Source organism: Nomascus leucogenys, chromosome 17 (genome assembly GCF_006542625.1).
Source record: "Nomascus leucogenys isolate Asia chromosome 17, Asia_NLE_v1, whole genome shotgun sequence".
Classification (NCBI taxonomy): domain Eukaryota; kingdom Metazoa; phylum Chordata; class Mammalia; order Primates; family Hylobatidae; genus Nomascus; species Nomascus leucogenys.
The window spans coordinates 28,489,721-28,501,939 of NC_044397.1; the positions used below are offsets into that span (position 1 = coordinate 28,489,721).

General features: G+C 49.6%; 1 protein-coding gene across 1 annotated transcript in view; it reads right to left on the reverse strand.

The window, feature by feature from the left end:
* Positions 1 to 268: 268 nt before the first annotated feature.
* Positions 269 to 12,219, reverse strand: part of GNA12 (G protein subunit alpha 12) — a 114,446-nt gene continuing 102,495 nt past the window's right edge. Inside the window, exons 3-4 of the mRNA XM_003274950.3 lie at positions 5,636 to 5,686; positions 269 to 3,931 (exon numbers count right to left, since the gene is read on the reverse strand). Of these exons, the coding sequence (XP_003274998.1) occupies positions 3,362 to 3,931; positions 5,636 to 5,686 (621 nt within the window). The 3' untranslated portion in view covers positions 269 to 3,361. The remainder of the gene's footprint in view (positions 3,932 to 5,635; positions 5,687 to 12,219) is intronic.

Sequence of the window (12,219 nt, forward strand, 5' to 3'; positions counted from 1 at the left end):
CTGAGGTGGGCCGATCACGAGGCCAGGAGACAGAGACCATCCTGGCCAACATGGTGAAACCCTGTCTCTACTAAAAATACAAAAAATTAGCTAGGTGTGGTGGCGGGCGCCTGTAGACCCAGCTACTCGAGAGGCTGAGGCTGAAGAATCGCTTGAACCCAGGAGGTGGAGGGAGACTCTGTCTCAAAAAAAAAAAAAAAAAGGATTAGAGTGATCTGGGGACTGAAAAATCAATTTAGTGTTGCTTTTGAATACTGGCAATATTTTATATTAAGCAAAGAAAGACTAAATTTATTTTAATAAACATTCAGAGGCTGAGGGTGGCCAAATTTCCAAGCCAGACCCTCCCAATGTTAATACACTGTGCAAAGCTTACGCCATGAACAACTGACCTGGACCACTACCATTCCATCGGGAGCCTCTACCTTACAATACCAGGTTAGATGTCTGTTCCCAGAACTCCCAAGTTAGTTACAACTAATAATCTTCTTTTAAGAGTTTTTTTTTTTCAATCTTGGAGTTAAACTAATCTGACTCATTTTTCTTTTATCAAAGTAGGAAAATTACAATAAGAATTCTAGAGATCTCTATAAATTGCAGACCTATGACTCAAAATCCTTGAAACAATTTCTCTACAAACAGAAGAGTTAAAAATAGATTTCAGTAAAAACCCTATATGCGTTCTTATGTGTAAACAGTATAGCTGTGAGGAACATATCTTATTTTGAGGAACTTTATTGTTACATTTTTGCAATAATTGAGGCACAACTACCTCCTGCTTTTCCAACATCTTAATAAAAAAAAACAATAAGGATTAACAGTGAAATTAAAATTAAAAAATACAAAAGCCTAAGGTTCTGGAGACAAAATTGACTAGAGACTAGTGTAGCAAAGTCGTGAATGACAGTTTAGCCTTGCAGAGCTTCCTTCTCCAATTACAATGTGTTACAGAATTTGGAAGGGGGTGTCTTTAAAAACGTTCTAATTTACCCCCATCATGAGGAGGAGGAGGAAGTCCAGCTCAGCAAGGCCAAGTGCCTCGGCCAGGGCGGTGGGGTCAGCGCTGAGCGGGTCAAGAGCCCGGGCCGGGGGCCATCCCACCGCACTTTCTATCGAGCTAAACGGACCCCACAACATCTTCCTCCCATGCTTCCGGTTTGAAGGTGACGAGTAAATATGTCAGACTGTTTAAAGGAAAACAAGCACTCATTGACAAGGCTACTACTCAGGAAGGAGTTTCAAACAACTCCCCTGCTACGCCAATCACAGCGCTGCTGTCGCCAACAGCGCCACGAAGAGGCTCTCCCCATTGGCGGAGGACCCGCCTGCACTTCCTCTGGGCTCTGGATTCTAACACGCACAGGAGAGACGGCGAAAGCTGACCCAGGACGCAAACAAAGCTCACCACGCTCTGGACCGGGCTGCGGGTCACTGTTGCAGACTGCAAATGTGACCTGAGACCATCCCGAGGGCCCCACCAAGAGTTTTTTCTCCTTTAAAACGTGGTCATCGGCACTCATCTCTGGTCACATCCATGAGGTCTGTGAAGAGCCACAGAAGCAGTACAAAAGCAGCAACTTCTTTATCCAGCCAAAAAAGGAGCCACAAGCCCAGCAAACACTGACGCACAGCCTCGAGCACTGCAAGACAGCGTTCCATGCTGTCTCCTGATGAGAATGCTGTGCTAACAGGGTGACCCAGAGGCAGGTTTCCCCCTCCCTCTTCTGCTTCTGCATCTGCCCCAAGGGCTTGTGTTTATCGGGTTTGCGGGAAACAAGCCAAGGGTGAGCTGCAGAGGGGCTTGGGGTCAGGGGCAGCACGGCCTCGCGACGAGGGCCCTGGGATGTGTGACTGAGCCACAGCAATGTTCAGGTGCCAATTAAGAGGAAGCTTTTCATTTTCTTGTAAATGCTAGGACACATCCCCAAACACACTAGGCAGGATTTCTCAGTAGAGTGATACACAGAGGGGACCAGCTTGGAATGCGATGTATTTTAAACACAGTGAAAGCCACCTGGCAGGTAGCTGGACAAGTGAGCTGGGCCCAGGACTGGCCAGCTCGTATCAACATTCACAGGCTTCCGCGGGCTCCCCCAGGACAGCGGCATCCGAGAGTGTTTACTTGTTCTGCAAGCACAGTCATAGAAGCGAGGGGCCTCGATGAGAATCGGACTGAGGGGAGTGCTGCGAACAGCCCCTGTCCAAAGGCACTGGTGGAGCGGCAGTTTGGAGAAACTCGAGATTCCTCCAGCGTCTGTGGGCTTCCCGAAAGGGCGTCTGTGGGCTTCCCGAAAGGGCAGCTGTTAGCTCGCCAAGCAGCTGGGGCATCAACAAAAGCTCTGCTAGTGGCCTTGCCAGCTTTCTGAAGCCCCAGAAGAGGAATGTCTCTGAAAGAAGGAAATGCTATGTGCTGCCAACTGTGTGTGAGCAGATGACTCGCAGGAAGATGGGAGAGCCATCTGCAAGGGGACCTGGTTTCTGTGTCTTTGCCGTTGGGTTGGGTGGCGGGTGGCTAAGGGGAGAAGAGCACCGCTGTGTGTACACGGACGGAGCAGCAGTCACCGTGGGCATCCTGTCTCACTCCGTCTTGTGCTGCTGGGCATCGGGCAGGGTGGGAAGGGCTGAGCCTGCTGTAGGGGCGTAACATGAATCCACACCTGCAGAGCTCCCCAGCCTGTCCTCAGAGCTGGGAAGGGATCCTAGGCACGGCTCCTCAGCTTCATCTGAGAGGCTTGGACTAGGGGCTCTTAGGAAATTGGCACGTGAGTTTGAAAAGGCAACGTGCTCCCTTTGGGAGGTGGCCTTCAGACACTGCGGCTGGGGCTGCAGGGCCAGGCTCAGGCACTCTGAGTTTAGCAGCATCGGCGTACACTGGATCTCTACAAGCTACCGTTAGGCAAAGCTTTCAGGTTAGTCTGTCTCAGGGAAGACTTGCGAGTTAGAAAAGCCGTCTGCAAGGCCAGCTGGTTTTTGTGTTTCTGTCATTAAAGACAGAGCGTGTGTGTACACACATACACACACACACACGGTCCTCAATTAAATTGTGTCAGAAAAAGAGGAACGTTTCTGTAAATGCAAAGCAAAGCAAGCTGTGTGATTAGGTGTTCCGTATTCACAACATCATCACTCGGATTTTCAGTAGTTTCACTCGCCCCCAGGATTCAGTAGCTAACGTGACAGTTTCCATGTCCTTTTGCCTAGAGCTTGCTGGCTGGCTGGTCTGCCAGCATTCCTGAGCCAGGTATTCCAGGGCACGGATCCGAGAAACCCACTCAAGGACCACACAGACAATACACACCCAAGAGTCTGACCCACAGCCGTGGAGGCTGCTCAAGGACGACAAACCCCGGGGCCTCCTCGCTCACTGCAGCATGATGTCCTTCAGGTTCTCCTGCAGGATGGTGTCTTTCACAGCATGGAACACGAAGCGGACGTTCTCGGTGTCGATGGCGGTGGTGAAGTGGTGGAAGAGCGGCTTGCTACGGTTCCGTCTCTTCCTGTCGAAGCACTGGACCAGGTAGCGCTGGACGTCCTCCAGCCTGTGCGGGTCGCCCCTAAAGTCCGGGAAGTGCTTCTTGATGCTCACGGTCTTCACCTTCTCCACCAGGAGGTCCATCTTGTTGAGGAAGAGAATGATGGAGACGTTGAAGAAGAGCTTGTTGTTGACGATGGTCTCAAAGATGTTCATGGACTCCACCAGCCGGTTGGTGCGCCTGTCCTCCATGAGGACCTGGTCGTACTCGCTGGAGGAGACCATGAACAGGATGGACGTGATCCCGTCGAAGCACTGGAACCACTTCTGGCGCTGGGACCGCTGGCCGCCCACATCCACCATCTTAAAGGGGATCTTCTTAATAACGAAGTCATGCTCCACAATTCCCTTGGTGGCTTTCCTAGCCAGCAGGATGTCTTGCTTACTAGGAAAGTAATTCTGTAAAATATAGGATGAGGCAGAAATTTAGGGGGAGGAAGAAAGAACACAAGAAAATAAAAACAAAAAGATGGCAAAAAGATAAGAAGGGAAGAGACTGACTTTTGCAAGAGGTTGAACCAGAAACCAAAAGCAAATTTCATTTATAAAATTATCAACTGGCCGTGAAACAGAAAGAATCAAATACTTCATTTCAAAACGAATGGAGGCTCACCAGTCTGAGGATGAATGCTCAGAACACTCGTGGGCAGGCCCAGCGCAAAATCACATCCATTTTCTTCTCCAGAGGAAATTTACCATCTTTTTTGTTTCCATACCAGAGATACCTTTTTATTTTTCTAACTCCTAGAGCTTATAGCTTCCAAGACCTTACTGTGAATTAATTTAGGTTTTGTAACGTGATGTAAATTCAATCTGCAATACATTTAATGTTATTCTTAGAAAATTCTTTAAGTCTTTAGCAACACACAGGCAACCGTACTCTTCACCCACTTTGACTTTGCACTGTTAATAATCCTCCAGGCCAGGCATGGTGGCTCACACCTATAATCCCGGTGCTTTGGGAAGTGGGAGGAATAGCTTGAGCCCAGAAGTTCAAGAACAGCCTGGGCAACATAGTAAAACCCCATATTTGCAAGGAGTAAAAACATTAGCTGGGTGTGGTGCCGCATGCTATAGTCCCAGCTACTTGGGAGGCCGAGACAGGAGGATCACTTGAACCTAGGAGGTTGAGGCTACAATGAGTTACAATCGTGCCACTGCACTCCAGCCGGGGTGACAGAGTGAGACCCTGTCTCAAAAAATTGAAAAACAAAACAAAAAACCAACAAAACACCTCCCGTGATGAGTGCACACACCACTCAGGCAGCTTCTCGCCAAAAGAGCAAACAGGGACATGATCACACCTCGATCTAGAAGTCTAACTACCACCCACAGGGTGTGCAGGGGACAGAGAAACATCTTCAATAACACTGCAGGGGTGGAAGAGCAAAGTCCACATGGTAAGAAACCCTACAGGATAAATAATCCAGTTACTCCAATAAACAAATTGAAAGAAAAAAAGGAGAGACATACAGATTAACACTTAAGTGATCCTGACTAATGGCAATGCATGACCTTATTAGGTTGTTGATTCAAACTCTGCTAAAACAAAGCAAAAATCAACATGAAAACATTAATGAGACAACAGGGAAAATCTCAAAACTGACTAGGTTGACATTACTGAATTACTGTCAATTTTTCAGGAGCCATACAGCATCGTGGTTGTGGTTTTTCGTCTCGTCTTTTTGAGGTATACTCTAAAATATTCCCCGCATTTGCTCCTGGAGGCCGGGGGAGGGCTGCTGAAACAAGACTGGTAATCACTGATAACTGCTATGCCTGGGGTTTCATTAGACTATGTTTTTGAGTATGTTTGAATTTTCCGTGAGATAAAGTTAAAGGAAGTCCTCCTTTCACTCATGAACTCCTCTATCTGTCTCTTTCATGATGATCTGGGTAAAGGCAGTTTCCTCCCCTCCCCACTGAGACGGAGCCCAGATCTAAGTGAGAGCGTGCCATTACAGTACTATTCGTGGTAATGTGATAGAACAAGCTCGGCCTGTCAGTCCAGCCAAAGCCCTCACAACGTGGACTGCTTTGGTCTCTGGACACGTGTTTTCTAACCCTGGAGCCCAGCTTCTTCGGGCAGGCGTGTTTACTCACCAGCTGGCCGATCCGGTCCAAGTTGTCCAGGAAGTACTTCACCGATTCCCCCTGTCAGGAAGGAAGAATATTCACAGCTCAGTCTGGGTCAAGGAATCCTGATGTGGCAAATGCAAGAACTGAACAGGGTAAGAGCAGTGGCATTTCGCCTCTGTGTGGATGGGAAAGCAAAGGAAAAAGGCGAAGAGCGTCCGTGTGTTTTCTAAAATAAACAACTACCATTAAAGAAAATTTTAATGCAGGTTCTTTAGCTCCAACCCCAAGGTTCAAATTCTGGCTGTTTTTCAGTTTTCCCTACTGGGTTTTGGTGCGCGGTGGGATGCCGGCCCCTCTGATGGGGGACTTTCCTTCCAGACATGACGGCTGGCCCAACTCCTGGCCATGCGACCAGCAAAGGACAGGCTAGAATAGATTTTAGATTTCGGCTCCTGGGTACAGTCTTGCTTCTGTTGAAGACGGCCCAAGGGACCCAAGACACTGTCCTTAAAGACAGAAGATCCTGACGAGAAGGAGCATCTGGCAAAACATCTTCCAGTTTCTAGAAAGAGTCCATTATTCCTTCCCACATTTTTATGACCTGATTTATGGTAGCAAACACAGGGGAATCTTCCATTTGGATTGTTGTGGTGGAATGATGGCCAGTCTTGTCCTGCCTGGACCAATCATCGATACAATCTGAGACGTGTTCCATAGCGGGAAGGGCCCTGCGGAATCACCCAGGACCCCGTTTCAGGAAGCGCTGAGCCGCCAAATGCGAGGCACACACTGGGCACGGGAGGAGCCGGGAGAGCACAACCGCCGACCACAGAGCAGCCCGCACATGAACAGGCACGCACTGAGTCCCTTCAAAGGTAGCGTGTTAAAAACCAATTATACCATTTTCTATAAGATTCTACTTTGAACCCTGCTCTATAGACAGACACCAGCAGGCGGGGTCAAGGCTTCCAGGCCGCCCTGACATCAGGGCTTGTGGGAAGAGCAGTCACTTTCTGCGTTCTCATGGAAGTGTACAGGGGCAAGGTCATACACATGTGGCGAGCTGACGCAGGAGAATTTTAAGGAGAGAAGGCCATCAGAACGGACTATGCGATGGCACCGAAGCTTGTGACGTTGTAAGGGACGGAGAAAGGCGGGCAGCACCTGCTCAGTCTATCTCTTCCTCCTCTGTCCCAGACAGACTAAGGAGAGAAAGCAGAGAGGAAGCTCCTTCAGGGAGGAGCCCACCTTCCTACTTTAGAACGAAGGCCTCTGGATGTTTCCAAAGCGAGTGTTTTGTTTGAGGGGACAGAAACACACGTCTCCCCATCCCAGCGCTGCCTGTGTTGAGCGAGCACACCTCCTCCTCCCTCTGTGGCAGGATGGGCGAGCTCGAGCACCACCGGCTCTCCAGAGCCCCAGGCAGAGGCCCAGGTCTGCAGCAGGGAAGGCATCAGGAGTGCCGGGATGAAGGTACCCCAAGCACCTGGCACGACTGACCTCTTGTGCCTGCTCTCTCCTTTCCTTACCAAGCCCCCGTGACGTGGGAAGCCAGCGTGAGGCCGGTGGGGCAGCCGCCTTCCTGTGGCTGTGCCAAGTCCCCCTGGTCCTCTGCACATCGTGCCTCCTTCCACACCCTGACAGGAAGCAGCTGGGAGAAGCTGCTGGGCGCACTCACTCCCCTGATTTACGACAAGTTCCTTCCTCAGTGCCTTTCTCTCCTGCCTCCTCTTGCTCTCCTGCCCTCACCTGGGCCTCGGGAGGTGCCACGCAAGCCCAAGAAGCATCAGGATACTGTCCCTCCCTCTCCTGTGGCCGCGGGCTCCCCCAGGGAGCTGGGAGTGGCAGCAGCTCACAGCCCGAGCCACCCTTGCCCGTTTCTAGGCAGGTGGTGGCACCAGGCACGAAGGAAGCAGAAGCAGTTCTCCTGCAGGGGTCTAGCTGGGTCAGGCATGGAGAGTCACAGTGGCACAGATGCCCCAGCCAGTGCTTTTATCACCACAGGACACAAAACCCTGGACGCATGTGCTCCACCCGGATAGTACGGACGCAAGGGGGAAGAGCACCACAGAGGACACAATCAGGACGAGCTAGACGGGAAGCAGGAAACAGGAGGAACGCTTCCCTCGGTGTAAACCTAAACACCCCTTGAGTCGGAAATCAGTCCCCCAACTGCACTTTACAACACAGCAAACGCTCATACGAAAACATCTTCACTGCTGCTTTCTCTACGATGACTGAATTAGGATGGCTCATTTAACTCATCACAGCATTTGTATCACTACTTGGAATGGACATAACTTATCTATGACTCTCGGTCATCTTGCATGGTTGGCGGAGGAGGAGTCAAATCTAGTTTCATGTCAGGGCGGCCTCATCTCGAGAAACAGCCCAGGGGGTCTGTGGGAAAGCTGCCACTGAACTGTAAGGTGCCAGGGACCCTGCCACAAGCTCTCTAATGGGGGCTGGAGGGGAGAGAAGAAGGGGACACAGAGCAACTCTGTGCGATCCAGAACACTGTCACTCACATCTGCACTCTTGCTGTCCCTGAGGTTTGGTGCACTGCGGTTCACCACCAGAGACTGGACAATGCACCTGCTGATTGGGCACGCAGCCCACGGGACGATCGTTTGCGACGGACTCCTCAAGTCTCACAGCAGCAGCTCATTAAAAGGGCCAGCTTTACCATCCTGTGCATTTTCAACACTAGGAGAATTCAGTCATTTCTTCAGAGAAAAAGCATGTGGCAGAAACTGAGATGTCCACATGAAATTAACTGCTTGGTGGGTTTATAAAGAGGCACTGTGCCTGCCAAGACGAGCCCAGAGTCCTCTCGACAGCTGCTATGGTCACGCGATCTAGAAACACGAGTGGATCCAAAGTGGGCTCTCAGGACTCTCGTTGGTGTGAAAAACCTACACCGTTCAAGATTAACACAAACTTGGACTTGTGGATTAAACGAAATGAATTTCATTAGGCTGGGGCCAGAGGCCACTGAGCACAACACCTGACAAGGGTCTGTCCCCTGCCTCAACTATCCCACGAATGTGTCTGTCCTCTTACAAGCAGCAGAAGGGATGAACCTGAGCAGCGGCTGGTGGGCAGCGAAAGAGGGGTTGTCTGTTTCAAGCAGCAGCAGGTTGATTTGGGGCCTGTGCACCTGTGCTGGGCACAGCCGGGCAGATGTGATGTCGTGACACTGGGCAGGACCTAGGCTAACACACGCCCATGAGGAGACTGCCTTTGTGCAGAGGCCTGCAGCCTTCAGCAGTTTCTGGAAGCACCCGTCACCCACACCTCTGGTGGGAGAACGACACACGCTGGGCTCGCTGCTGCTCAGAGCTCCGTCAGCCCCATCAGGCAGGCCCTGCAGCAGCCTCGCCCGTCACCTCTGTCTCTGCACACAGCAAGCTGCCCCTTCACAGCCCCCTGCTGGCCTCATGCACTTCCTTCAGCTAATTTAGGACCATGAGAAAAAAGCCTCAAATCTTTCAACCCTGTACAGGACCAGACCATCGAGATCAGTACATGAGGGTTGACTCTGGTTCCCTCTTGTCCTCTGCTCCTAATTGGAGCCTTTCTACCCACATGCTTGGTTCAGTTCCTGCCTGTCAGTGTCACAGACTGACAGCGTGTGCATGAAAGACAGCCCATTTGTGGGTCCCACTGGGGAGTGAAAGGAAAAGGTAACCGTGGATTGGTCTAAGATGTAAGGGTCGAGGTAGGGAGAGATCAAGGACCAGAGAGTGGTTACAAAGAAAACAAACACCAACTTCCAGCTCCTGGCCAGAAGGCTTTTTAGTTTTAAACCCTATCTGCCCATTCAGGAGCTATCTCACAAGGATTTTTTTTTTTTTTTTTTTGAGATGGAGTCTCGCCCTGTCCCCCGGGCTGGAGTGCAGTGGTGTGATCTTGGCTCACTGCAACCTCTGCCTCCTGGGTTCGAGCAACTCTCCTGCCTTAGCCTACCTAGTAGTTGGGACTACAGGTGTGCACTACCACCCCTGGCTAACTTTTGTGTTTTTAGTAGAGACGGGGTTTTACCAGGTTGACCAGGCTGGTCTTGAACTCCTGACCTCAGGTGATCCACCCGCCTCAGCCTCCCAGAGTGCTAGGATTACAGGCGTGAGCCACCGCTCCCGGCCCTGTCTTACAGTTTCTGTACTTAGTGAGGTTAACTCTAAAATCCTAAAACAGGGTCATTCACACTGTGACCGAAAACAGGGCTTGTCAATGGTGAGCTAGAGGATTCCAAAATCTAGTTCACTCACTTCAACATAACAAATTACAAAGAGAAATTTTAAAATTGCTGTATATGAAAAGTAACAGCAAACTAGGCCAAAGGCCAGGTTTTCAATTTCATTACTTAATAAATAAATATTAAAGTTAGCATTTGATTTCCACTGAATAGAGATGCTAGCCAAACAACAGAGAATCTTTCAAAATACTTTAAAAGATATTATCTAGTTCCCCAAAAGAAATCCTCATTTTGAACTCAGGCTTTGCTCAGTGAATGCCTATGACATCTCACGGGGCTGGCATGAGATTAAATGATATCACAGCTGTGAAAGTATTCCGGAAAAGAGATACAGCACCACATTCATATACATTATAAAAATGAAGCTTTTCAAGTTTTAACTTGGGTACCTATGAATTGTCTGTTGCTAATTTATCATCCCCAAATATTAGGTAAGAGGGCCAGGCATGGTGGCTCACAGTAACCTCAGCACGTTGGGAGCCGAGGCGATCACTTGAGGTCACGAGTTCGAGACAAGCCTGGCCAACGTGGTGAAACCCCGTCTGTACTAAAAATACAAAAACAGAGTGAGGCTCCATCTAAAAAAAAAAAAAAAATTTGGTAAAAGATTCACTGGCAGAAATACAAAGTGACGCAGGCACAAGGCTGTCACTGCAGCAAATGTCTAGGAGAAGCTGGTTGAATAAACTGTGATCTCCACGCAGTCGGGGGCTGTGCACCAGCGAAGGAGAAGAGCTCCGTGGCTGGAAGGAGGTTTCTGATACCCACTGCCAAAGGAAAAGGCACGAAACAACGCAGAGTATCTTCCTTTTATGTAAGAAATGGCGGGAGACTAAAACCCATGTTCTACTTGCTTATATTTGGAAAAGGAAACGTGGATACACCAGCAGCAAATAAAAATGACTTCTAGGGAGGGAGGGAATGGGGGATGGGACAGAGACAGGAGTAGCCCTCTCTGAGTATGTCTGACTTTGGAACCATGCTAACATCTTCCATAATTTAAAAAAAAAATTAAAAAACCAACCCCTCGAAATTGAACCCAAATTAAAGCAAATGAACCCAACAGGATACCAAGGTTAGAGGAAGAACCTAGAATTCTGGCCTTTTTTTTTTTTTTTTTGCCAGAATGTGAAAGTACAGAGGAGCTGGCCCCTGTCTCTGGCCACGCTTTGGTCCCCTTGCCCTGTGTGTGGCCTCGTGGCTGTGCCTGTGGACACCCCATCTCCAAGCTTGGCAAACAGCCACCCCTTGGTCACAGCAGTGAGACCCCAGGAAGGGCTGCACAGGGTCCTTGGCCCTGGAGCAGCCTCTACAACTGAAAGCTCAGGTTCTGCAGGGTGTATCCTTGGCATGTGCAGGGGTGCCAACACGGGGGTGCCATGCCGGGCCCCTAAAGCACCAGCCCCTTTGCCTGGGTTCTTCCTTTATTTTTTCATTAGGTAAGATCTACATAATAGAAAATTCACCATTTTGACATGAACCGTTCAATGGCATTTACTACCTTCAAAATGTTGTACAGCCACCACTTCTACAGCCTATCAGCCGTCACTCCCACTGCCCTGGCCCAGACCCTGACAACACCAATCTGCTTTCTGTCGCTATAGATTTGCCTGTTCTGGATCTCTCACTGGAGCGTATTCACACAGCATGCAGCCCTTTGTGTCTGGTTCTTTTACTTGGTGCAGCATTTCCGAGGCTCGCCCATGCTGTAGCACGGGCCAGCGCGACATTCCATTTTACGGCAAATGCATATATATGTATATATATGCCATTGTATGGATATGTGGTTTGTTGTTCCATTTGTCAGTTGATGAACATTTTGACTGTTTCCAGTTTTTGGCCATTGTGAACAGTGCTACAAACAGCTGTGCGGAAGTTTTTGCTTGAATATCTGTTTTCATTTCTCGAGTATACACCTAGGAGGGAAACTGTGGCATCCTATGGTAATTCTTTTTTTATTTTAAGATGGATTCTCGCCCCGTTGCCCAGGCTGAGTGCAGTGGTGCGATCTTGGCTCACCACAACCTCTGCCTCTTGGTTCAAGCAATTCTCCTGCCTCAGCCTCCCGAGTAGCTGGATTACAGGCGCGCGCCACCAAACCTGGCTAATTTTTGTATTTTTAGTAGAGATGGGGGTTTCACCGTGTTGGCCAGGCTGGTCTTGAACTCCTGACCTCCAGTGATCTGCCCACCTTGGCCTCTCAAAGTGCTGGGATTACAGGTGTGAGTCACTGTGCCCGGCAGTCCTTTGGTAATTCTGTGCTTAACTTTCTGAAGACCACCAAGATGTTCTCCATGGTGGCTGCACAAATTTACATTCCCACGGGCCACGTACAAAGTTTCCAGTTTAT